The sequence below is a fragment of the Alternaria hordeiaustralica genome (assembly GCF_023758085.1).
Source record: "Alternaria hordeiaustralica strain BMP 2776 chromosome Unknown scaffold_40, whole genome shotgun sequence".
Lineage (NCBI taxonomy): Eukaryota > Fungi > Ascomycota > Dothideomycetes > Pleosporales > Pleosporaceae > Alternaria > Alternaria hordeiaustralica.
This window is the reverse complement of record NW_026056812.1, coordinates 184,207-208,699: the sequence shown is the minus strand read 5'-3', so window position 1 is coordinate 208,699 and position 24,493 is coordinate 184,207. Positions and strand designations below refer to the sequence as shown.

General features: G+C 54.0%; 11 protein-coding genes across 11 annotated transcripts; 4 read left to right on the top strand and 7 right to left on the bottom strand.

Moving 5' to 3' along the window:
* Nucleotides 1-424: 424 nt before the first annotated feature.
* On the bottom strand, nucleotides 425-1,983 carry J4E84_010416 (uncharacterized protein; the record flags this gene model as incomplete). The annotated part of the gene is made up of 2 exons (XM_049392971.1): nucleotides 425-1,350; nucleotides 1,404-1,983. The coding sequence occupies 2 exons, from the start codon at nucleotides 1,981-1,983 to the stop codon at nucleotides 425-427; spliced, it is 1,506 nt and encodes a 501-aa protein (XP_049239365.1).
* A 1,467-nt stretch (nucleotides 1,984-3,450) lies between these two features.
* Nucleotides 3,451-4,653, bottom strand: J4E84_010415 (uncharacterized protein; the record flags this gene model as incomplete). The annotated part of the gene is made up of 4 exons (XM_049392970.1): nucleotides 3,451-3,966; nucleotides 4,020-4,205; nucleotides 4,258-4,483; nucleotides 4,532-4,653. 4 exons carry the CDS (start codon nucleotides 4,651-4,653, stop codon nucleotides 3,451-3,453), a joined length of 1,050 nt encoding a protein of 349 aa, XP_049239364.1.
* A 2,954-nt stretch (nucleotides 4,654-7,607) lies between these two features.
* Nucleotides 7,608-9,404, bottom strand: J4E84_010414 (uncharacterized protein; the record flags this gene model as incomplete). Its single annotated transcript, XM_049392969.1, has 1 exon — nucleotides 7,608-9,404. The coding sequence occupies one exon, from the start codon at nucleotides 9,402-9,404 to the stop codon at nucleotides 7,608-7,610; it is 1,797 nt and encodes a 598-aa protein (XP_049239363.1).
* A 1,037-nt stretch (nucleotides 9,405-10,441) lies between these two features.
* On the bottom strand, nucleotides 10,442-11,695 carry J4E84_010413 (uncharacterized protein; the record flags this gene model as incomplete). The annotated part of the gene is made up of 1 exon (XM_049392968.1): nucleotides 10,442-11,695. One exon carries the CDS (start codon nucleotides 11,693-11,695, stop codon nucleotides 10,442-10,444), a length of 1,254 nt encoding a protein of 417 aa, XP_049239362.1.
* A 470-nt stretch (nucleotides 11,696-12,165) lies between these two features.
* J4E84_010412 (uncharacterized protein) lies at nucleotides 12,166-12,963 on the bottom strand (the record flags this gene model as incomplete). The annotated part of the gene is made up of 1 exon (XM_049392967.1): nucleotides 12,166-12,963. One exon carries the CDS (start codon nucleotides 12,961-12,963, stop codon nucleotides 12,166-12,168), a length of 798 nt encoding a protein of 265 aa, XP_049239361.1.
* A 481-nt stretch (nucleotides 12,964-13,444) lies between these two features.
* J4E84_010411 (uncharacterized protein) lies at nucleotides 13,445-14,461 on the top strand (the record flags this gene model as incomplete). The annotated part of the gene is made up of 1 exon (XM_049392966.1): nucleotides 13,445-14,461. The coding sequence occupies one exon, from the start codon at nucleotides 13,445-13,447 to the stop codon at nucleotides 14,459-14,461; it is 1,017 nt and encodes a 338-aa protein (XP_049239360.1).
* Nucleotides 14,462-14,641: 180 nt separating this feature from the next.
* J4E84_010410 (uncharacterized protein) lies at nucleotides 14,642-16,115 on the top strand (the record flags this gene model as incomplete). The annotated part of the gene is made up of 2 exons (XM_049392965.1): nucleotides 14,642-14,649; nucleotides 14,978-16,115. The coding sequence occupies 2 exons, from the start codon at nucleotides 14,642-14,644 to the stop codon at nucleotides 16,113-16,115; spliced, it is 1,146 nt and encodes a 381-aa protein (XP_049239359.1).
* Nucleotides 16,116-16,508: 393 nt separating this feature from the next.
* J4E84_010409 (uncharacterized protein) lies at nucleotides 16,509-17,117 on the top strand (the record flags this gene model as incomplete). The annotated part of the gene is made up of 1 exon (XM_049392964.1): nucleotides 16,509-17,117. The coding sequence occupies one exon, from the start codon at nucleotides 16,509-16,511 to the stop codon at nucleotides 17,115-17,117; it is 609 nt and encodes a 202-aa protein (XP_049239358.1).
* An 857-nt stretch (nucleotides 17,118-17,974) lies between these two features.
* MIC60 (MICOS complex subunit mic60) lies at nucleotides 17,975-19,969 on the bottom strand (the record flags this gene model as incomplete). Its single annotated transcript, XM_049392963.1, has 1 exon — nucleotides 17,975-19,969. One exon carries the CDS (start codon nucleotides 19,967-19,969, stop codon nucleotides 17,975-17,977), a length of 1,995 nt encoding a protein of 664 aa, XP_049239357.1.
* A 987-nt stretch (nucleotides 19,970-20,956) lies between these two features.
* J4E84_010407 (uncharacterized protein) lies at nucleotides 20,957-21,661 on the top strand (the record flags this gene model as incomplete). The annotated part of the gene is made up of 1 exon (XM_049392962.1): nucleotides 20,957-21,661. One exon carries the CDS (start codon nucleotides 20,957-20,959, stop codon nucleotides 21,659-21,661), a length of 705 nt encoding a protein of 234 aa, XP_049239356.1.
* A 382-nt stretch (nucleotides 21,662-22,043) lies between these two features.
* Nucleotides 22,044-24,315, bottom strand: J4E84_010406 (uncharacterized protein; the record flags this gene model as incomplete). The annotated part of the gene is made up of 3 exons (XM_049392961.1): nucleotides 22,044-22,223; nucleotides 22,326-24,058; nucleotides 24,111-24,315. The coding sequence occupies 3 exons, from the start codon at nucleotides 24,313-24,315 to the stop codon at nucleotides 22,044-22,046; spliced, it is 2,118 nt and encodes a 705-aa protein (XP_049239355.1).
* Nucleotides 24,316-24,493: the final 178 nt, after the last annotated feature.

Below are 24,493 nucleotides of genomic sequence, written 5' to 3'. Positions count from 1 at the left end.
TCCAACGAACTTCAACTTTGGGAGACGCAGTAACGATAGGGGGCTACAACGACACCAAGAAGTGGAGTTACGTAGTTCGTAGAGGGACTTCAAGTGTACATGCATGCAGTAATGTATAGATGTAAGCGATGCGATCACACTATAACCAGCGGAGCTACACACGTGAAAGTAATCCTCGTATCATTCACTACAGATAGTTGTAGCACCCGAAGAAACCCCGTAACATACAACACAGCCCTTCCATAGCTGCATCGTCTGCTGGGAGGGTTCTTTGAATGCTACAACCACTTATCGAGATGTTCTTCGATACCCTAATGTCGAAGCATGGTCAAGACTTGAGAAAACAAAGATATATTGCAAAGTGACAACAACCCCCTCCTCCAATACTTTAACCCAAAACCACCCCCCTTCCGCTACCGCCCCTCTAAGCCAACCCCGTACCAACACTCCAAGTCGCATCCGCATTAAAGCTCGCCGCGGCATCAAAATCATGAACACCCCCATTACTAGCAATATTCCCAACATTATTATAATGACGAATATACCTCGTCGGATACCCCCACGCCCTTATCGAACTGCCCGAGCCCGTAAAACCAGCCTGAGGACAGAACGTCGCATCCTCCTTGAAAGCCTTCGACCCATCATTCGCCTGCAGCTGCAACACGAAGTTGTAATGACGGATATAACTCCCAGCCGTATCCTTCGACTCAAACGAGAAACAAGCGCTGTTCGCCAGACCAGCGCGTACAGTCCAACTAGCCTGGCGCTTAAGCAACGCGGTGCTGGAGGAAGAAACGACTTGCGTGTTAACCGTAGCGCCAGTGTGCGCGAGGTAGCGATCCGTGTATCCGGCTGTCGTGGCGCGGAACGAGATCGATGATCCGACTGTGTAGGCGGGGCCGCTGGTTAGGCTTGTAGTCGCGTATTTCGCTGCGACGATGTTGGCTTGCACTGCGTTCTCGGTTGCATCGGTGGGGTAGCCGGATGTCATGACTCCCTCGTAAAACGTTCCTTGCGCTCCGTTGCTGTTGTCGCCGCCGATACCGAGGATTATGGCGCCTTCTTTGCTCATGGGGTTGTAGCCTGAGGCGCTGGGTCGCGCGCCGTTGTAGTACGTCGAGAGACCGCCTGACACGGCGTTTCCGCCGCGGAGCGCCCACTTGTTTGCTCCGCCCTTCAAGACAGTGGTGAGGAAACGATCTGTGAGAGTTGGGTCCGCTGGGTTGTTCTTCGGGGACATGCCGGAAAAGAGTCCGTTTTCCAGGTCGGCCATTAGCCACGGGCCGGAGCCGGCACCAGTGCCCCAAATTGTGTTTGTGCCGAAGTAGATGGCTTCCATGTGGCCGTTTCCTGTGGGGTTTATTAGTGGAATGATGAACAAGGGTGTGTGTGGGTGTGCTTACCGGTGTCGAGGTTGTTGGTCTCAGCGTTGCCGTAATCGAAGCAGCATGCATCGTTGAAATGCGTTCCGTCAAGCACAGCGTACATGCCCTCTGCTGCATCGCCAGTCGCTGAGCCGCTTACCTTATTGTTGCGATATCCAGTACCCGGTGAGACGAAAACACCATATGCCTTCTTTCCATTCAGCGTGACTGGTGCGCCGATGGCTCCGGCCAGGTTGTCATAGCCATTAGCTTCTGGGCCGTTGAAGCCTCCTGGAGGAGCTTGAGTGAGATGGTTACCACGACCAGATTGATCGTAAATGATGGTGATGAGACATGTGGTGTTGGCGCAGAACTTGTCTTGGGTTGCGGCATTGGCTACACCACCGGCGGATAGAGGTGCGACGTTGGTGGTAGCGCCATCGGAACCGCGCTTAATCTGGTAGAGGGAACCGCTGAAAGCATTGTAAAGCGCGCGAGTGGTGCTGTGAGCGGCGATGCAAGGCGTGTTTCCCGATGCGTAAATATCGCAAGGTCCAGCGGCCACAAAAGAACCCGTAGCGACAAGGCCAAGCGCGGCGATCTTGGATGGGGAAGGCATGACTGACTGTCGCTATTATTACCACGAGAGAAGAACCGGGCGATCGTCTGGATCACCAGAGTATTGGTACATCGCCCGCATTTAAACAAATGTCTCTGCAGCCTCGTTCTTACTGTATCAATATACATAGTTCACATCTGCGTCCGTGGACTAGATGAGAAAGGCAGTTGGAAATGCACGGAGTGCAATTTCTCCTCCAACAGCGACAAGGCCTGTACTTTTATCAGCCTAAGGACGTCACGAGGTTGCAACTCCAGGTTCTCTGGCGTCTGCCCTCCCCGTATTTTGGCTGTGTAGATTGCGGGGGAGACCAGGGTATAAGGCTGTAGCTCCGGAAGATATAAGCTTTGCCGAGGATCACCCATCTGACGGGGCGCTTACCATGCACACACCATTCAACACACCATCAACAATCCTCTCTGCTCTCCAATTTGAACACGTCGAAATCTACCATACTGCCCTCCACCACCCCTCCGCCTCCCCCACCCACCCTATGGACAAGGTCTAAGGCTGTAGCTCCGGAAGAAATAAGCTTTGCCGAGGAACATCAGTCGGATGACAAGACCTGGGCTAGCGTTTCCAAGAGCCGTCGGAGCACACGCCGTTACGCCGCACACACGTGAGAACGTATCCGTAACTTTCCATTCCAGGCAGTGTGATTCTTTTACAGTTCTTCTCGCTCCACCGACACGAAGTAAAAGTTCGTGTCGGCATCCACCTCCGATGGCGTTCTAGATCCCATCGTCCATTTGTGACAATGCCGACAGGTATGCGTGTGACGTATAAACCTTGAATCGTTGTTTTGAAACGCGAAGTGAGCCAACTCATGCATTTCGAAGCTCGATGGTGTCAATAGTATCGCGGGCGAAGGTTTGCAGGGCCAGATTCACCGCTTACGGCATGCTTATGGTCGGCGCTTTCGCAGTTGGGTGGTTGGAGTTCGTTCAATAGTCTGGCCGATGTTCGCCGGGTGAGCTCAAGGGCCGCGAGACGAGGGTACCGTGGACAGGATGAAGATGGCGCACAACGCCTTCTCTCACGTATCGAGGGTGCGAAAAGTGTTGAGCTGGATGGTTGAAATTCCTGTGCGCGAGCTAAGAGCTGTCATGCTGCTGACATGTTAGCCTTCCGTCATTGACGTCCAATGCGGGCCGCTCACTACACGGATGCACGAGTTGAGCGTGTGGACGTAGTGGGCGCGTCGCACTGAGATTATTGATGTATTCGGCGTCCTGGCCGTCTGTATTCTGAGATGTCTATATTTGTACCCTTGATAGAGTCGTCGAACGTGGTATCATATGCTAAAGCGATGCAGAAAAATCCACCAAGATGTAAGCGCCCCCCAATATGCCAGTCGTAACTTTATGTTTCCCGCTTGCGCGTACATGATGCGCGACGTGAGATCTTTGATGTCGATTCGAGGACGTGGTCGCTATCCGTATTGATCCCGCAAGTCGGGTCGTGGCGTCACCGGTCGTGTCCGCTGGATCGCGGTGCTAACGGTGGTAATGGCATGTGGTTCTCGTGGAGGTCACCGTGTGTCTCGTACCGCGCCGGCCGTTGTTTCATGCGCTCGACTTGTAGTTCCACTTCGCTGGTCAAAGTGATCGTCATGTCGGTGTCCGTAGTCATGTTTCCATTGTTGCTTTTCGGGCGGACCTTGCCCCACAGGCGCGACATCCCCGTTTTGGGAGCTTCCTCCTCTTCCAGGATAGCTTCCTGGCTCCCTCGCTCCAGATCCTGTTCTGTGTCCGCCCAGTGTTTCATCTCATAGCTGTTGCCCTTGTCGTTTGCGAGTTCTGGCGCATTGCGCGGTGCTGTGGATTTCCTGTTCGTGGAGGAATGCGACGCTGATGCATTGGCGGTTAGCGTCTTTGAGGAGTGCGCGCTCTTCTTGAAGGATATGCCACCTGAGAGGGATTGCGATAGACTGAAGGGGATCTTCGCGAGGAGAGGTTTTAGTACTGGGGCCGAGGCGCATATCTGTGGCCAGTAAGCATCGTGTCACTGATTAACAGTCGTACGTAATAACTTACTACACCCAAGTCTATCTCCACAGCGGCCGCAATCCACAATGGATATGCGTACCAGGTTTGGTCGTACTCGTTGTTAAAGAGACTCCGATAGATGAACCAGGTACGCACAATACCAGCAGCAGAGACAATTAGCCCCATACCGAATAGCGCGGCGACAGCCATGCGCTCACGCAGACGCATGTGAAGCTGGAATCAGTTAGTAGTGTTTTGCCTTCCGTATGGGATTGAGCCAACTCACGCCCATGACCAAAGGTATTGGTGTTAGGGTAGTAAGAAAATCCGCGACACAGTTGATAATTCCGCAAATGAGAGTCGCAGTCCCCTCATCCATGCAGGTGTCTGCCGGTGCGCCGATGGTCCAGTAGTTCTTGATGGGGGTGCAGAAGAAGATGGCGACGAAGGGAAACGATATCAAGATGCCGAGTGTGTAGGCAACATTGACATGGACAGCCCACTTGAACCATCTACGCGAATTAGCAAGGCTATTAGAACGCGATACCGAGAGTACTCACGTCTTCCCCGAGTCTGTGACCAAGCGGTAGTAGAAGCAATGCAGAGAGAGTCTCGTGAAGCTCGCGGCTGCTGTGAAGACGACCTTGGCTGTCATGGCGATCTTGTAGGCCGGAACGAACATGTGAAAGGGTATATCCCAAACATGTCTATAGTGGTTTGATGATTAGCTGTATGCTATGCGAATGTACATCGGGTTATTTACCTATCCCATCCATATCGGAGGTTTGCCAGGAGAACGACGGCAGTGAGACCGCATGTGAAGAGCAGCGCAAAGAGGATGAAGATATCATCAATACCGAACCACCTCTTGATCACTATACGGGTGTATAACCGCGCAATCACAACGAGGATGGTTAGTGCGATGAGGATGCTGTTGACGATGAGGAGGGCAGGGCCGCGCGTTTCCGGGTCAATGTAATTCGGAGTCGGCCAACCCAACAGGACATCTACCGGAGGCAGCTGCATACTGGATTATCGTGGGCCTGCCCGGGGAAGTATGCTCGACATGTGGGCGTGGAGGATTGACGAGCTGCAGATAGACGGGCCAGGTCAAAGAAACGAGATCGAGAGCTTGCCACTAGGATAGGGTCTCGAGGGTTATGTTCAGTGAAGAGTGGGGCTGCGCACATGGCCGTTAGCTCCATCCATGTCATGAAGCGCAATGGCGCGTTGGCTACCGTCACGACGCTGGTGTCGCATTGGCTTCGACGCTCGGCTTGTACGCGGACCGTACGCAAGGCACGATAATCGTGGCGCATCAGCGGGGTCTTGCATGCGGCGCACGAACTCTCCGTGAAGGGTGGAACCCAAAATCACGACAAAAGGTTCTGCCAACCGCACGATCCGGGCAGCAATGACGAACACTTGGACGGGTTCGCTCCATCATGATCCGCCCAGGCATTCCGAGTGCATCCCAATGACCTCGGAGATAATTCCATTCTGCCCATCCGGTCGGTAGCAAAGACGGTTCTTGGTTGGACACTGGCTTACGGGACACCAATTTCCGCCTCGCCGGCAATACAAACATGCCGCCACGACAACAAGTATGGCAGTCCCTTGCACAAGAACACGGTCATGTCTCAGGTCACAGGGACCTCCAATGGACGAGTCGTGCCACCTGTAGCTACGGGAGCTAGGTCTTGGCCGAGTTGGAAGCTTTCGGGAGGCACCAACCAGTACTGTCCGGCAATAACGGGGTGGGCAGTATAAATCGACGAAACTTTCTAGACCCTGAAACCATGTGTTGAATGCAGCAATCGACGCGAAACATGGTGTTGATCCAAGGGTTCGTGGTTGTGGAGGGAAGGTCTGCCTGTGCCTGCGGCCAGGTCAGATCAGGCATCCCACGCTAGCGCCGACCGCACGGAGCCTAGCGTCGGATCTTTGTCACCCTGCAGCGATCCATCGCTGTTCCGCCCCACCCGTGTCCTCCATCGTCGAACTCAAAACTACGGGGGCATTTCGATCTAATTATGTTGCGAAGGAATCACAACGACTGTGCCGCGTGAACATCGGCACCCGACAAATGGCTACGATTATCTCCGAGGACGCCGACATCACGGATATCACGGACCCGTTGACAGCGGTGTGGCTGTTGCACGCTGACGTGCAGTGTTCACAGTTCAACAAACCTTCGTAAAGTCGGACGTGCAGTTCTCGCGGCACTGGGTGCGGTCATATAGCGCCGACACCAGGGTACTGGAGCTTACGCGTGCCGATGTATTTTGCAGAACTCATCCGCTATCCACTCTTGGATGGATGGCTGCGGCGTGGGTATCACTAGGGTATGTACCGACTCGTTCACGTATGACGCCTACATGCTCGAACGATGAATCCTTCGCTCCATCGGTTCCAAAAGCCACGCCGCTGGATCCATGTGCGATATCCTCCGCATGGGACGATGTTCGCGCTCAGGCCCCCTGACTCGATATGAGGCTGATACGCCCTCCTTTGCGCTGCCGGGACACGGCTGCCACGAGGCTGGCAGTGGCGCGCACCTAATTCCATAGCGTGCGCAATGCACGAGCACATCGGCGTGCTCTCGAGACGAGGTTTGGCGTTGCTTGAACTTCGATGCCCGGGCATATGTCTTTTTCTGTGTCGATTGTCGCATTGAAACATTCTCTTTTGGCTCCAGATATTGATGTCGCAACCAATACCCACAGTATATCTGTGGTAACGGGACGTATCTCGACAATTTCATGTGCAGGATCGATCCGCTCAAGGAACATGATTCGGGTGCGGCTCCGTTCGACCGTCATTGGCCGAGCCCGCCCCCAGAAGGCGCGCTGCCCCAAGAAAACAAGGCGTGCAGCATCGTGCGCAGTCAGCATTTGCGCCTCCGAACCATTGCCCAACTACGAGGCTTCTACGCTCAACGCCAGAATCATGCCATGTCCGCATCTGGCGTGTTGCTGCTGAGCCCGCGTCTTCCGCCACGTGTGGGTTGTCGCCATTGTCTACCTGACGCCGCATCGGGCCTTCTGCCGCACAGTTTTCGCCAGGTTGTTCCTAGTTATACAACATGAACTAGGACTCAGGCACATACTCGCCCACGACCCTCTGCCGTCCCAATACCGGGTGAAGACTACGGTTACTTGCAGGCGACCCGCCGTTGTGGATACGGATTGCAACCAAGGGGTGTTCATTCATATTCATTGTGGACTCGGGAGTCTTTGACGAAACTGTCTCAGGGACTCAAACATGTATCGCGGTCATTGCGATGGGGACGAAGGTACTTCGAGTGGGCGAGCTGGTTACATGATGTTGCACGTAGAAGAGCAGTATCACCGCAGGTAAATGTCGGCGTGCAGGTAAGTATAGCGAGACACTATTGAGTTGCTCTACTACTACATACATTTTGAATGCCGGCCCAATAGGCACATAGCATGCAAGCCACATGTCGGCTTGTAGTCATGGTAGTGTATCCATGACAGGATAGCACAACCCTCGTTCATACTCCACGCGACACGTCCATCGAACCATTCCAATCGCTGACCAATGCTTACAAGTCTTGTGACTTCTTCACGTATCCGAACTGATCTCCCGATAAACCCCACCTCTCTCCGCGCCCGACTAGGCCCATGACATCGTCGCATTCGCGAACTCAGCACTCAGATCCCTCGCACGAGGAGGATTGAAGTCGGAAGAAGGATCACCGTAATCATGCTTAGTCTTCTGCTTGCACTTCTTGAACGGGTGCTTCAAGCTGTCGGGAATCGGCGGATCACCCGGTTTGCGAAGAGCGTCGAGTTTGGAATGCCAATCGACATCATTATCGCCTTTACAATGGCCTTCATTGTGGCAAAGGTTCTCCCAATCTTCGGAGAACATGAGGCCACTTCGCACCAGGAAGTTGAAGGTCTGGTCTTGGTTAGGGTTGTATGTGTTGTCGTTCCAGCCGAACTCGCCGACCATGCAAGGGTAGTTCCGACCGTGCGTGGACCAGACGCTGGAAATGGCTTCGCCGCGGGGATTGCGGGCGATCGCTAACGTGTAGGCGCCTATGAGGTTGAATTGGCCGTTGCCCCAATTCATCGCCTGTCCTAGAGCCGACTGGACCGTCTGGAAGTCAGCAGTTTGTAGAGCGTCATACAGATTGCGCTCGTGAACCACAAGGGATGAGCGGACGACATCCCTCAAGGTAGCTCCGTAGACGTCGGAGTTGTGTCCTTCGAAGAAGTTTCGATATCCTGTGGGGCCATGGATCAACGCTTTGTGGTTTTTACCAGGGTCGTTCTCCTGCGAAATGTCCAAAGCGTAGATCCAGTATGAGTGATCCGGACGTTCCGGAAGGCAAACTCGGTTCTCGGTCGGTCCACGAATGTCTACCTCACAGGCACCTGTAGGGACGTCAGCATCAACGATATAGGGCCGTTCCCATTGCCACAATGCGTTGATCACAGCATGCTTGAAGACCTTCTCGGAAATCCTCATGATATCCTCTTGGATATTGCCATCTCTTCTGAAGAAGTCTTGACCCTGCATGAGACCGAGCAGGTCTTGGCCATGGTTGTTCTTGTCCCCTTCCATGAGCGTCTTCGACTCATGTGCAATGCTGATCATACTGTGATGACGAAAGTCGTTTAGGGATGAGCGTATAGCATCCTCGATGTTGTCAGGAAGCTTCACAGGGTCAGCTCGAGCGGTGTTGATTGTGCCGACGACGGAGATGTAGGTAGACGCGGCCATGTTAACCATCGAAGGTGCGGCAGTCTTGTCGAGTCCAATGAAACCTGGGATAGCTAGTGCCCCACCAGCCATCATCAGTAGAGCGGAGACGGCGGTCATGCCGAGCTTCTCCATCCTCCTGTGGTCGTTCTTCTCCTGTTGGATTTGCGTCGAGATGCGTGATGCAGCGCTGTATCTCGCCACAAGTGAAGGCACTTGTCCATCCGCATACAATGCACCTTCCTGTAAGCCTTCGCGAAGGCTCTTTAACAGATGGTCCACACCGGCGATCTGCTCGAAGAGGAAGTAAGCCATCTGCCTATCGTGTTGCGATAGCGAGGGCTTGAGAGCTTGACAAGAGAAGCTGCATCCTCCAACGGTGTCGCAATAGGAGGCACTTGGCGCTACATTGGGCGCAAGCTTGTCGCGAAGATAGTGCGGGAATGAGTTGTAGCCTGGGTCGTTCAGATAGCCGCTCCAGTACGCGGCGGCAAATACCTTGATGTTCGGTAGGTTCTGCCTCCAGGTCTCGGCGGTGGGGGTGACAAGGCCACAGCTATCCGATACATATGCAGGCGCTGAGACATATCCGCCGGGGCTCTGCGTTGGTGGTGGTTTCCGGGGATCGACGTTGACGGGAGCGCCAGTGGCGAAGGCCACAAGACACAACAAGATTCTGGTGATGAGCATCGTGAACAACATCTTGATAGTTAGTGTGTCTGTGAAAAGGGTTGTGGTAGTAGCAGTACTTACTGTTGTAGTGGTGGTAGTAGTCGAAGTTGGTGTAGTTGGTGTTGTTAAAGTTGAAGTTGTTGTAATTGAAGCTGTAGTTGAAATTGTAGTAGTGGTAGCTGTCGTTGTACTAGTGGTGATACTGTATCTTCAGAAGAGTTCAAGTGTGCACGATATCCGGCATGTTATATACGAAATCCGACGGCAGTGCGGTGATGAGATTTTCGCCTCGAAATGCGGCGAATTCTCTCAACCATGGTTGTCACCTATTCCAAGTCTACCAGCTGAGTTGCATCAGGATCTGCATTGGCTACTTGCTTCGCCAAGTAGGATTTAATATCCAGCGATGTTCCGTAGTTAGCATGAATAAAGTTGGAGGTGTGGGAAAAAAGGCAGTGAACCAGAGTTCAGATCTCAGCGCACCGGCCATATACATCTAGAATGACAATTAGTAGCCTCGATTTTGGTCTATAGCCGCTCCTGACGGGACAGTGGTGATAGCTCCAAAGATGCGACCGCATTCCAGCGTATCGCGTGCAATGGATATTCTATGCTGAACTCTGGGTGTCTGAGAACCGGAAGAAGAAGCTTGTTGGGATTGCCGGGTGCGCCGCATCGCGAAAGAAGCTTGGTATCGCAGAGGTAAGGTATCACAGGTTGCGACTAGTAAGCATCCGAGTGGTTTTCCAGAGTGATCTGATACCGTAACGCGAGTTGCGCTTGGTGGTGCGCAATCGCGAAGTTCTGTGCCCAGGTGGTGCGTCATCGCCATGTTTGGCTTAGTGCATCTTAGTCATCTTCAATCCGCCGAGCTGCCGATGGCGCATGCGGCTTCCTTCAACGCGACACAAGCATCACCACATTGCACGACAGCGTCATCAACAATGGATATAGTCTACGAGTCAGACTCATTGTATACGCGATATCCCATTTTCCTCTCTTTCTCCACACCGAACGCTCGGGCATGAACGTGAGAAGTGTCTTATCGCGCATGCGAGCTTCGCCCTCTACTGACAGCGATGTTCCACCACAATAGTACTACCGAAATCCACATGCCTGATACAATAGTTGTCTCCATCCACTTCGAACGTAGCAGTCGCTGTATCGATAATCGTCAGGAGCGTATTGCTTATTCCTTCGGCGAAGCCAGTTACGTTGGCCGCACGATACAAGCAACCCGGAGGAATGGACATCGTACCAATGAAGCCATCCTTGGAACCCTCCCACCTCGTGAGGCGCATTCTGTCACAGACCCCAGTAATTGAAGAGATCGAACAGCCTTCCTCGAGCACCAGACTCAGACCCTCGGACGTGTGTATCATCGCGCGATCCCCACGGAAGGCGATGGATGTTACGAAGTAGAATGGCAAAGAACAACCGCGCTCCAGGAAGATCTTCACCTGCACATCGGGAGCGGCATCGGCAGCACAACGCACCGGTGCGAATGTCCTAGCTTCCCCGAAGAACGTGGTGGCCGCGTCTTCGCTCCACCTGGAGATGCGTACTTCTGGCTTCGGCACGTCGTACATGCGCGCATGTCGTCGGACATAACTCGCAATATCGCTGGTTCCCAGGTTACGGAGCATGCTCACATCCCACGCCGTTATACACATGTTGATTTCGGGCAGCAGCATCCGCATATCCTGGATCGCTTTCGTTCTCTTGATCTCGGCGCTCATTCGAGCCAGCCGCTCCCGTTCAGCGTCAAGTAGAAGTCCAACTGTTCGGCAAATCTCTGGCTCTACGAAGCACTCGTCGAACACTTGTCCAAGGAATGCATGCGTTTTGTGCGCTTTGCTCTTATCTGCTAGGAGCAAGAGTTCGTACGCTAATGACAGCACAACAACCAGCAGGAACACGTACTCAGCATCCCCTTGACACATTCCGAGGTCCTCTTCGATTTCGAATGTCGCGATAATCGGCCTGAGAACGCGCTGATTCCAGTCTATCCCGGGATCAAAACCCTCTGTCGACACGATCGTGGCGACCTCCTGCTGAACACGTTCGACTATCCTCTCGCCGAAGCTTCCGAGAACCGAGGGACTGACATCTGGTTGTTGCGGATAAGACTTCTCGATCAAGGTGTTGTGTATACCCCGAAGGATGGCCAAATGGCTGAAGGGTGTGTTCTCGTGAAGGACCGCGGCGATGGACGTGATTGAGGATGAGGTGGATTGCGTCGGCGGGCTCGATAAGCTCGATAGGTTCGATAAGCTTCGTACTTTCAACCAGCTTGCTACTCGCGAACGGCTATCGCCCATAATGCTTGAGGTCGGGGTCGATCGCGTCGACAAGCTCGATAGGTTCGATACGTTCGATAAGCTTCGGACTCCTAGCCAGCTTGCTACTGTTGACCCGCTGTCACCTATAATGCTTGAGATGCGGTCGAAGCGGTCTTCTGCGCTACTTTACAAGCTGTCTTGTAGCCCGCGGCTAGCTTGGCCATGTCTTCGCGAAGAAAGTCACGTTCCATTCGTGAGACATTTGTCTCAAGTCTTGCTCAGACAACGTCCACAGAGGTTTCAGCACACGATTGCTTTCAACATTACAGCGCGAAGTCCACTAGTCGATATGAACCAATGTAGGTATACTGAGGATTGATTCGCTAACTTTTGGAGCGCAACATCAACCGCCGAAGTTCCCAACGACCCCAAACAGATCGCAGAAGACTCCGACCTTACCCAGAACTCACTGTCCGCATCATGCTGGATACATCATCCCAGAAGTTATTCTATATCACCGTTTCTGCATCCTCTTCTGCTTCGTCTGCCAACGCGAAGAATCCGAGCCCTCGATAAGCCTCGACGATACTCATCGTCTCTTCTTCTTCCCAGTCTCGAAACCGGTCAAGTACAACCAATACAGCAGAATCAACCCATCCTCTCTCCCTGTTGGATTTCACGATTGCCCTTAAGATCGTACGCACTGCAACGTATTCTCCTGGCCCGCCAGGATACAACAATTTTTCTTCCTCGAGCGACGTTTCCCTTTGGCTCATATCGGAAGATTGCGCGGCCGTACGTAATGAGTCTTTGTAGCAAGGAAATGCTTGCTGGAAAATGTCTGCCCATGCAAGACCTGTTGACAACCTTCCAGTCGCATCTTCTCGTAACTTGCGAAGTATCACGAACAGCTTTTCGACGATTTCGTAAAGCGTGTCCGTCAAGCCAGTAGTCTTTAACAAATGTTCCATGAGATATATTGCCTCCCATTTCTCCTCTGCCCAGTTGTCTGAGAGAGCAGGATCAAGACACTGTAGAGCGAAATCTCTTTTCGGTCTAGGGCGTTGGCAAAGACCCATGCGGCAGTTGGGGCATGTAGCTTCGTCACTTGGACCGTCCCTCAGCCAATGGTCGAGACAGTCGCGGTGGAACTTATGGCCGCAGGGGGTCGCGACGACGTCTGGCGCCACGTCGCTCAAAGCCTCGCGATATGAGATGGCGCAGATGGGGCACTCATCGTCAATGTTGTTGGATGTGCAGGCAGTGAGACTGGTGGTGTAAAATGTGTAGAGGGTTGGTATGGCCATGGTGGATACCTGTGAAGTTGCGAGTGAGCTTGGATGGCGGCGTGAATGGTGACTTGAATGGCGATTTGGATTGTGGCTTCAACAGGAGATGTATGGTCTCGAAAGAAGTGTGTGCTGAAGGCTCGTTTTATACGGAATCCCGCAGAGGCTCTGTGGGATCTGAGCGAGAAAATATGGTGCGTATCCATGGTTCGCGACCAAACACCAGGCCAACCAGCGGCCTGAGAAACGGATGCCTCGCCAATAACATCCTGCTTACTGGCGGCCAAGACAATGAATAGGGATACGCCTATTATTCATGGCTGAAGCATTGTCAACCCCACACACCACGACTACGTCTTGCGGTGAAGGCGAGCGTCACCCAATCGGGCAACCCTGGTTTCTCCGCAAGCGGACCCTGACCCAGTCCACCAACTTGCTTCCTCTTCACTACCTACAATCACACTCAATACCAAAGAACTCACACCCACCAACCCGCACCATGGCTTTACCCACCCGCACCGAGTTCTATCGCGACCATCTGACACCTTGTCGCATCCTCGCAGGCACCCCCAAGTTCGCAGACATCGGTATCTGCGTCGTCTGCCAAGAGGACTTCAACGATGCGTCATATGACATGGTCGCCGTCAAAAGCTGTTCGCACGTCTTCCACCGCAAGTGCATCATCCAATGGACGGAGACCTGGGGCTCTCCACGCGACAAATGCCCTTCGTGTAGGGTGTCGATGTACCAGTACACCCCAATGACGGCCCATGAGATCCAGGCCATGCAAGAAGCGCAGGCAATTCAAGACGCTGAGAGCCGGCTATTAGAATTGGGTCCGTACGCTGCAGCTAGAGAAGCTGAGCGCCTCTGGTTCGCGTCCATGGGAGTTTCGGTCGAAGATCTCCCCGCCTTTGACGACATGACTGAACCGACACACTTTTCTGATGAAGACGGCGAGGAGATTGCGACGTCATTGGACATGGACGTCCATCCGAATTTGTCGCTGCAAGTCCCGACTTTCGCGGACTTTGGAAGCGCATCGCCAGCATACTCTCCAACGTTTCCAATGTACTCCAACGCATCACTAGGAGAATCGCCCACATCACCAGGATACTCTCCCCCCTCTCCGCAATTTCCTCCCACATGGCCACTGTACTCTCAATCGACGCCATCATATTCCTCCGCGGTCCCGATATTCTCCGATGCATCGTTAGGAGAATGGCCCATATCGCCAGCATACCCTTCGTCAACGCCGGCTGTACGAGACGAAGGGAGTCAAACAAACTCGGAGGAGCCGGCACAACTGACGCAGATGCGTGGACTCCTCTACAACGAGTTCACGATAGTGAGAGAAGTCTCCAACGTCGCTGTTGTTCACACAGTCCTACCATCCTTACCGAACACATACCTTCCGGTGACCTACCACGGCAACAGCGAGTACCAGATCGAGGCGACAGTACGTGGCGCGATTGGATACGTCTTGGTAGGTAGAACTGCGTTATTTTACTCTTGATTGGAGAGCGCGAGTGGGGAGGAACGGTTTGGTAGCCAACGTCATCTCGATCTGAAGTCTTTATCATTGGGAGAGGGGGCGTCACCTCATACGTCGCTCGGGCAGATAGAGACTTGTATATCGACAAACTTCATCATTTCCACATGTACCCCCCTTTGGTCCTCGTCATGTTGCGCTGTGATGCGGCAGTGCTTGCATCGAAAACCTCCTTTCACTTCTACCATAATCCAGTCACTGCACAAGCATTGCGTCATCGAATGCTATTGTTCCTGAACAGCTCCGCCCGTCGCATTCACTTTCGCACACCAATACAATAGACTGTCGTTACAATAGCAGTCTTCTCCTCTCAATAAAGCTTGAGCCAGGTCTGGACCTAGATCATCTGCTTCTCATCACCACTGTCTCCTCAACTCTGATCCCCTCAATCCAGTCTACGACATTGCGATTTTTATACGCACTATATTTGCACTTCATTATCCAATAGTCACTCAAAATCGCTACACCGCAGCTTCCGAGAATGTCGGCAACCATCCCTATCGCACCTACCGCCGCTGTCATTGTGAATACTCCGCGTTCGCGCTCAACTTCGCTGGACGAAGTAGCGCCAATTACGCCTCACCGCTGGTCTTCCAACGCCTCCGACAGCAGCAATGACGACGATCTAGATGATCTATTCGAGGACGAGACTACCTGGGGTCTCGACTTACCGCCCATTGTGAGTCAATCTGTGCTCGCTTCCATCAACACTTCTGATCCAGTTTCGCAGCCTACATCTTCACCCATCTCCTCTCCCGACGAAACCCACGTCCCTACTACCCAGAAGCGCAAACGCGATTCCGATACCACCGACTCCTCCTCCTCCGACTCCTCCTCCGACTCCTCCTCCGACTCCCCGCTATCCAAGAAATCCAAACCCGCCGATGAACATACAGACAAGAAGACCTCAGGCAAAGAATCCGAAGCCACCCGACGATACCGCACCGCCGCCACCGCCGCATCCCTAAAGCCATCCACCACCACCGCTCACAAATTCCTCGACAACATGAGAAAGCAGCGCTCAATCCCCACACCCCGCTACATTCCCACCGGCGCCGAGCGCCGCACAGAAGTCAACGCACTCGCAGCCAAGCACGTGCGACACGTCGCCCCCGCCATGCTCGCCAACAACAACAGCAATCGCGACGTCGGCGGCGCGATGACAAAGTTTGACTGGGCTGAGACGAAGTGCGAGATCCCCGCCTCGCAGATCAAGACACCTCCAGCTTCATCCACATCCACGGTTCAGTTTCAGAAATGGGTTGATGAAGAGGATGAGCATGTGACTTGGCTTGTCATTCCCGCTTCACGCAAGTTTATCAATATGGAGGGGAGTATGGTGCCGGTTGTGGATATCGTCAACAAATCGATCAAGTATCCGGAGTGGACTTTTGTGGAGGAGATCAAGGGGCTGCATTGGAGGACTGGGAAGGAGGTGGTTAAGGCGGTGAAGGTGAAGTTTGAGAGGTTGACGGGGGAGCAACAGATTGAGCGGATTGATGTTATGGTTAAGCAGAAGAAGGAGGAGGATAAGCAGGCGAGGAAGGATGAGGCTGCTAGGAGAAGGACGGAAAAGAGAGAGGAGAGGGCTAGGGCGAGGGCTGAGAGGGATATGTAGGTAGATGGGCGGGCTGAAGTTGGGATTAAGGATAGGTTTGGCGGCGACGGGTGTCGCTCGCTTGTGTTTGAGGATGAGGATGCATGACTTAGCTGGCTACAATGAAATCACGTCACTCCCGTTTGTACATCCCTAGATGCACGTATACCTCAAAATCTCGCATGTATAATCTAACAATGCGTTTCGACGCTGTTGTAGACCTATTGTACATCTACCATCCACCCATCACACCAGCAGAGTACCTTCACAGCGTCCAAAACACCATCATTCTATACGCGTATTTCAAGACTTCACTTCACCACTACCAACAAACCTTCACCACGACACCACCCAATCCGGCTACCCACAATATTCTCACTTCACCAAATCTCACACCCGCAACGTTTTCACAGCATGACCACAACCAAACCCGTCGCAAAATCGCCTTTTGGAGGTGGCGCTTTCAAGGATCGAGACTTGGCCAATAAAGCACTTGAAAGCGAGAAGAAGTTGCGAGAGTTGATGGGCATGTTGCTTGAAGCCGTACAATCGTTAGCACAAGAGCTTGAAGCTGATGATGAGGATGAGTGGGAGGATGTCGGCGATGATGACGAGGAAGAGTGGGAGGATGTCGACGATGACGAGGAGTTGGAAAATGTCGACGATGAGAATGATTGGGAAGATATCGACGATGAAGAGGATGACGAAGAGTTGGAGGATGTTGAGAATGCCTCCTCCAACTCCTCCTTATTCTTATCCCCCTTCTTATCCAACAACCCCCCTACCAAAGACTACCCCCCTATCGGCCACCTATCCTTCGCTACCATCGAAGAAGCCCGCACCGCCTACTATTCAACCTTATCTCAGGTAGAAAACCTTCTCGTAAAGTGGTATCACAAGGACGATGTAACAGCAGTTGTCAAGACCTTGATCGAATCTGCCCAGGCATCTTATGCGCAGCAGGAGGAGTTTTGGAAGGATAGGCGCATAGTTCAGGAGTGGTTCGGAGGTATGGATGAGTAGAGGAGGGTTGTGGTAGCTATGGTAGGAGGAGATGGGGATGAGGTTGTGGATGAAGGAAGGAGCGTGGATGCGGGTATGTATTTGCCTGCCTGTGTTTGTAGCGCCACATGATGGTTTGCGCAGAGAATGCAGTAGTTATAACGGAGAGATTATGTACAAACAGGTCCTTCCATAAAGTCCATCTATAGTGCAGTGATAGTGCGGTCTTCGGAAGGATGCAGCTATGGGTGACACTGACACTAATCCCTTTCTGGACTAGCTCAAGACCTGACAAGCGAGCGAATGAAATCTGCGAATGACTGTGATGATTGCCATTTCTCTCATCTGAGGAGTGACATTGCTTCGGACGGTTGGAGAGGCTAGTGGTGATTTAGTATATACCTGTGATATGGATCTGGTGGAATAGTTGTATTCGAGAAATCGGTGCTGGCCCGCATACGTATTTTGATTCCATCGAGTCTATGTTGAAAGCAACGGTAGAAATACATGAGGATAAGGGTGGGTGCAGGGCCCTGCTGATCGGTGTACGACTTTGCAGGGTATACGAAGGTGAATGAGGATTGAAGCGGAGCATAACCAATAAACTGGTCAAGCTTTGCGAATGAGAGAAGAGGTTCTTGGAGATGCGATACTTCTCTCTTTCGTAGAGTGTCTCCTAGCGTATGAGTCTTATGGAATGCGGGAGGTGTGGTTGGGTCGTTGTCTCTGGGTCGCCTCTGGGTCATCGCAGTACCATGGGATTGAGTAAGATAAGAACAAGCAGTTGCAGGACGAACAGAACACGTTGTCTATAGACTAATACTCGTACAAAACTACCGTAGTGTAAGGAAAAAAGAGTTACATCGGTCTTCGCGCGTCTAGTCAATGAGCAAGCTATTCAACCTCGCCTCGGTAGCAATAACATCCAACGCCTGCTTAACCTCCAGCACCCGCCTACACTCACCCAACCAATCCTTACTTAGCACCTTAGCCCAACCCTGCAGGCCATTCATTTCCCTAGCCGCAGCATCGAGATCACCCTCCTCAAGCAGAACCTCAGTCCGTGCAAGCACAGCCTCAACATCGCCACCAACAGCCAACCCGGACTTCTTGAACAGCACCTTCGACATGGCGAGAGAAGCGAGGTGGGAAGCCACACCCGCGTCTTCAGGGAGGAGCGCCGCTTTCCTGACTTCAGAAGCGACGCGACGGAAGCGGTCGATTAGGAGGGCGGAGCTGGGGATACCGCGTTGGTAGGCAGCGGGGTTGATGCTCGCGATAGCGGCGCTGACGACAGGGTCGTCCTGGGCGATTTCCTTGAGCGCCGCGAGCTCGGTGACAAAGGGCTTGGGGATGGCTTGTGTCTCAAGAGCCGACTTGACGGCCTCGACGGCGACGACGAGGTGCTGCGTCTTGAGGTTGGCGTCGACGACGCTGTTCCACTCGGCCGTCAGCTTCTCCAGCTCGTGCACGGACGAGGAGAGCTCGTTGAGCTTGCCGAGACGGCCGTCGCGTTCGGCTTCGACGCGTTCCCGCACGTTGGCTGTAAAGGACTTTTGCATGTTGATGCTCTGTTCCAGGAGTTGGTTCTTGAGCTTCTGGTCGTAGACCTTTTGGGCGGCCTGGAGTTCGGACTGGAGGCGCTCCTTGTAGGACTGCGACAGACGCTCGCGCTCGTTCTCGAATTCCTCCTTGAACTGGGCTTCTTGCGCTTGCATCTGGTGGTCGAGGCGCTGGACGAGCTCCTTGGCGGCCTCGTCGAATTCGGCGTGGGCGGCCTTGACCTTGTCTTCGGTCTGCTTCTGGAGGCTCTCCTTCATCAGGTTGATGTCGGAGACGACCTTGGCGAGCTCGCTCTTGGCCTTGTCCAGCGCAGAGTTGTACCTGCCGTCATGGGCGTTGTCGGCGTTGATGACGGTGATGATGTCGTTAACGATCTTGACGACATCCTGGACGACGGGCTCGGTGGCGGAGGGTACGCTGAGGTGGTCGAGCTGGGAGATGGGCGTGGCGGTCTCCTTCTTGACCTCGACCTCCTTGACCGGGGCCTTCTTCTCCGCGGGCGCAGGCGTAGGAGAGGAAACCTTGGGTTGTTGTCCGCCCGACTCGGTCTTGTCCTGGGGCTTGTTGGCATCGACGGCGCTCAGATGGGGGCCCTTGGAGGCGAGATCGCTCTTGTTCTCCTGGGCTGGGCGCGCAGTCAAGCCGCTCCGTCCGGGGATGGTGACCTTGTTCTCGCCCGAGATCTGGGGGTGCAGTCGTGGTTCGCCAGCGCGGCCGGGGAATCGCCGCCTGAACTCGCGCTCCTCGAAGTAGGCGACGGCATCCTCGCCGTAGGGGATGTATTCGGTGAAGAAGTCGTGGAAGTTGTCCGACACGAGCGAGTACCAGACACCGCCGGCGTACCCGAGGCCAGAGAGGACCGTCAGCCAGAGCAGCAGCTTGCGGAATATGCGTCTCTTCTTCTTGGGCTTGGGCTGGATGGGGTCGGGGGCGATGCTCGACGATCCGGGGCCGGTGGGGGGTGTCGTCTTGGGCGATATGGCTGGAGCATCACGCGATGCGCCTGCCGTCACGGTGCTATCGGGCGCCGGCGGTGCCTTGGGGATGTCCGAGGTGGGGATGGTGCCCTTGGGGTCGGAGGGCGAGGTGGTGGGCGCGGGATTGGGGACGGCCGTCTCGCCCAGGTTCTTGCTATCGGCGTAGCAGCGCTGGGCTGGGAGCCATTGCGGGCGGGCGGCGCGGGCCAATGGGCGGGCAGCTGGACGGGCCCGTAGGATGGAGGCGCGCAGCATAATGGGCTGCCTCCTTTGGCGGATGGGTGATGGGGGAGGCAATTCGGCGTTGTTGATGGGCTGGACGTCTGCCAACATGAAGATTTGGAGCTCGACCAACACGTCAGGGTGCACGGACGCTTCGGCAGTCCCAGGTTATCGCCCGCCGCACCCACATGCTCCCACGACAACTCACCACCACTCCAAATTTGATGACAGCCAACAACATGCTGTGCCAAATCCACTCACACTCACTATCTTGCTCAATGACTAACCGCAGCTTCACTTCGGCTTCCCTTTCCGCGCGAGCCCACGGTTACTGATCCAAACTTGCAGCCACCACTCACAGCGCCTCTCGTTATTCTGGTCGAGAGCAATGTACGGTCGACTGCTAACGGATTCTCTCACGGATTTCTCTTATAAACTGTCGATTCTTTCTCTCTCTCTCATTTCAACCATCTCTCTCTCACACCACTTCTCACATCAAAATTCTTTCCAAAACAGACCCCAACTGAAACCAGTCAAGTCAGCACAGCTGCGCCATCTTGCAACGTCAGCACATTACGGCCACCATCACAAGTTACACCAGGCAGCCGCTTTACCAACTCTTCATCACCCGCGCACTCTCATACAGCTTTCGAGCGCCTGAGATCGTCGCAAGAACCAGACCCACCTTCCAGATCCGTCTGCAGGAGCAAATTCCGAGTGTGGCTTTGTCCTCGGCTACCTTTTCTCCGTCTCAACAAGCTACCTGCCAGCAACACCGCCAGCAACTCAAATTTTCAACGTCTGGTCAGCTGAGCATCTCACACTCCGAACACCTGTTCGCATACTACGGGCCGAGAAAATCTCCCCCAACAAAACTCTCGCACGAGACAAAGATCCCCGCGAAAACCCAAACCCCGCCAGCAACACAACCAGCGAATTTGAACTTTTCAACTCCTGGTCAGCTGAGCATACTACTCCGAACACCTGTTCGCACACCACGGGCCGAGAAAATCTCCCCAACAAAACTCTCTCGCACGAGACAAAGATCTCCGCGCAAAACCCAAACCCCCGCGAAAATTTAAACAACACCCCGCAAAAATGTCTACCACACCATCATCCCACAGCTCCGCCACCGCGCGCGATGCCACCACAAACTACTCCTACGATCTCAGCAACGCGATATACGGCGCTTTCCCACACTGCGCAATCGATATCTCGCCACGCAGATCACGCGCTGCATCTCCAGCGTCCGCATCAACATCAAATTCTTCAAAGAAGCGCGCAGGCACGGCTACCGCAAACACCACCGGCACTGCAAACCGCACACTCTGCCGCCAAGCCATAAGTCTGCACCGCGAAAACGCGCCTCCAACCTGGCTGCCTGCACCCAATTCCACCACTACCACCAATAAACGCAGTGCGCTCGCGAGACGCCAGCAAGGACAGCAAGGCATGAATATCCACGCTAGCACGTGCCTCAACCTCAATGCCAGCACCGAAGAAGACTGTTCTGAAGCGGATCTGTGGATTTTGCCTGAGCTTGACGACTGGGAAGAAGACGAAACCGAAACCGAATCTACGATTTTGACGCCTTCGAGTTCTGCGGAGTTGGATGCTGGGAGACCGGCGGCTGGGGGAATGGAGAATAAGTGGGCTGGAGTACTACGCCGCGCCGCTAACAGCAATCTGGAGCGACTTCGGATGAGAATGGAGGGTGAGGGGTGGGATTTTGTTAAGGCCGCCAACCAGGACGCCGAAGATCTGGATGAGGAATTCGACGTCGTTATTTGTGGCAAAGAGTAGGGGGATGAGTATGCCGGGCGACTACGAGGGGGTTCACGATTACGATTTGTACGATGTTTATTGGCGGGAAAGCGACATCACCATTTATGATACCCAATTTTTGATAGAGTTCTGGATGAATTGTATACCTCAAACCACATCGTTCAAAAATTTGTACACGTGAATGGCGATGATGTATACTTCAAACCACATTTTACATAACCATGTTGTTGTGAATGTTCCTATTGTATCCCTCAACCAAGATTATTACAAAAACATACTAAAAAACTTCTAATTATACATCTCATCCCAAGTTCCCCCAGCCCAATACCCCCCTTCCCCCATCTCCACCCACACCACCCTTCCCTCCCCCTCCCCCTCCCTCCCCTCACACAAACACCACCTACTCAATCCTCTTCTTCCCCTCCTCCAACCCCAATAACCTCGCATCACTCTTGCCCCTCTCATGTTTCGCCGCCCCTCCGACCAGCGGCCCCACAACAGGATTATTCCTTACTTTGGCCAGCGTGTCCTGGAAGGCTTCGATTTGGGGGGGTTGGCGGTTGAGTTTGGGGAAGTTGACCTATTACAAATTAGCACGGTTTGACGCAGAAAAAGTATGGGGGTGTGGGTAAATGGAAAGGAAAGGATAGGAAGGAGAAAGGAAGGAAAAGAGGAAACTTACATATAACGTCCCGTGATTCCAGATGAAATTTGCGCAGATACCCGCCGTAACCAGCGAAATCAGAAGGAGTAACCGTAACGGCCAGACCGTAGCATCAGGTGCGCGCTGAGTGAAGCTGCCGACGAAAATGAGAAAGACGGCTGCGGCGAGGATGTAGGGTATCGACTGAATGAACAGGGGTCTGCGATCCGCAAAGAGGAGTTGTCCACTCATGCTAGAATCGCTGGGCAGGTAGTTACCCAGGAACAAATCGAATGCATCCTGTCTCGGTCCGTCGGTGAAGTTATTGAGACAATATCGCGTAATACTGTTGTTTAGATCCTGCAGCGCACCAGCCTTTGTCCTTACACCCAAGCGGGTGAAATCGGTCTTCAGGGCTCCAGTACCAGAATATGATTTCGACACCACATCCGCGTTATCGGCCCAGACGTTGCGGAACAAGTGTTCGAAGGCGGCGTCTTCTTCTGCGGACTCGCCTTCGCGCATCAGACCGCAGTCGATGAGCATGCGGCTGAGAACGTAGCGGCCTAGCATACTCTGCACCACATTCGTGCGGTCGAGACAATCCATGCAGTTCGTGCGTACGACAGCCGTCTGGTGCCGTCGGACTTCGACGCCGCTGCCATCACCGGGCATGTCGACGCCGCAGAAATAGCCGTGTTTGAGGATGTGGGGTTCGAGTTGGTTCATGAGTAACTTGGCGCGGTCCCACCGCAGGCCCTTTGTCTCGTTGTGGAAGTCGAAGTAGACGTAGTGGAGGCGGTCGTATACGGTTTGCGCCTTTGCGGGGTCGATGATGTGGAATTTCTCAGAGGTTATGCGGTCGCCTTCGACGTTTTCGGCGGGGGAGGTGTGCAGCAGGTTGACCATTTGCTCGTAGGCTTCTTTGACGCGCTGCTCGCGGCCTTTTTGGTTGACCAGGTTCACCATCCAGTTGTCGCCATAGAGCCGGATTTGCTCGGCGAAGTGCTTTTTGGCGGCTGGCAGCGCGTTGTCGATGCCGCGGACTTGCAGCTTGGGCGTGTATTTTAGGGTGTTGATTTCGGCCCAGTAGACGGGGACGCTTCCTCTTGTTTGCACGTACGCAAGCACCTGTGTCTCCTTGCCGGCATTTCCACCTGCTGCGCCGTTCTGGTTTGAGCCGAATCCGCCAGGGCCGCCCGATGCGTTGTCATTCAGGATGATGGTCTGTTCCGTCTCGTTGAAGTTGGACACGTTGCCGTTCTCGTCGATGCCGCGCGAAAAGTAGCGGGTTCCGGCCTTGAGGCGCGAGCGGCGGGTGATGAGGATGAAGGTGAGAGGGGTGCCCTTGATGGATGTGTTCTTGATTTCGAGCATTCCGTACATGACGGGCAGGATGTAGGGGTCCGCGCCTGGCTGGTGTCCGCTCGAGTGCCTGCCATATCCGCCGCTGAGACCTCCGCGGAAGTCGATCAGGTCGCTAGACACGAAGCGGTTCCAGTAGAAGCGGTCGTCTGCGCGCTTCCACAGGGGCGTCGCGGGGTCGAGGTGGGCTTGGCGCTGGAAGGTGTTGGTGATGTCGAAGGAGTAGGAGAAGAACAGCGGGGACGTCTTGATGAGCGTCTTGAGCAGGCTGAGGTAGTTGTCCTCGTCGGCGTCGTGCAGCGGCTTCTCGCGCAGGGAGAGGAACTCGGTCGTGACTATCTTGTAGATCATGTGGCCCTTTATCCGGCCCATGGGCTGGGCCTTGGTAATGACGATGATGTACTTGTCTTCACGTGCATCAGCATTCGTGTCCCCTGGTGCTGTGCAGGAGAGGCATACCTAGTCGCAGCTTGATCATGCCCAGGATGCCGGCAATGCTCGACACGCGCTTGGAGCCCAGCAGCTTGCCATCGTGGAGGCGGATGTCACCTGACGGGCGGTCTACCACGAGTGTAGGGGCCGAGGGCGACGAGGGCGACGAGAAGGCGTAGTGCGAGGGCGACGAGTGGACGTTGATGTCGCGGTAGGGGAGAGCGACGCTCATGATGTCGTCCACCTGGCGTGTGTGCTATACGAGGTGTATACGGGGTCTGGGCGTGGTGTTGAGTATACCTCAAGGTGTTTGGCGCGATGTGTTTGGATGCGTTTTCTCAAACGGGAGGTTTCGTCATGGCGGCCATTGCGGCCAAGGGTCCCCGACTCGCGCGCTAGGGCCAAGCACC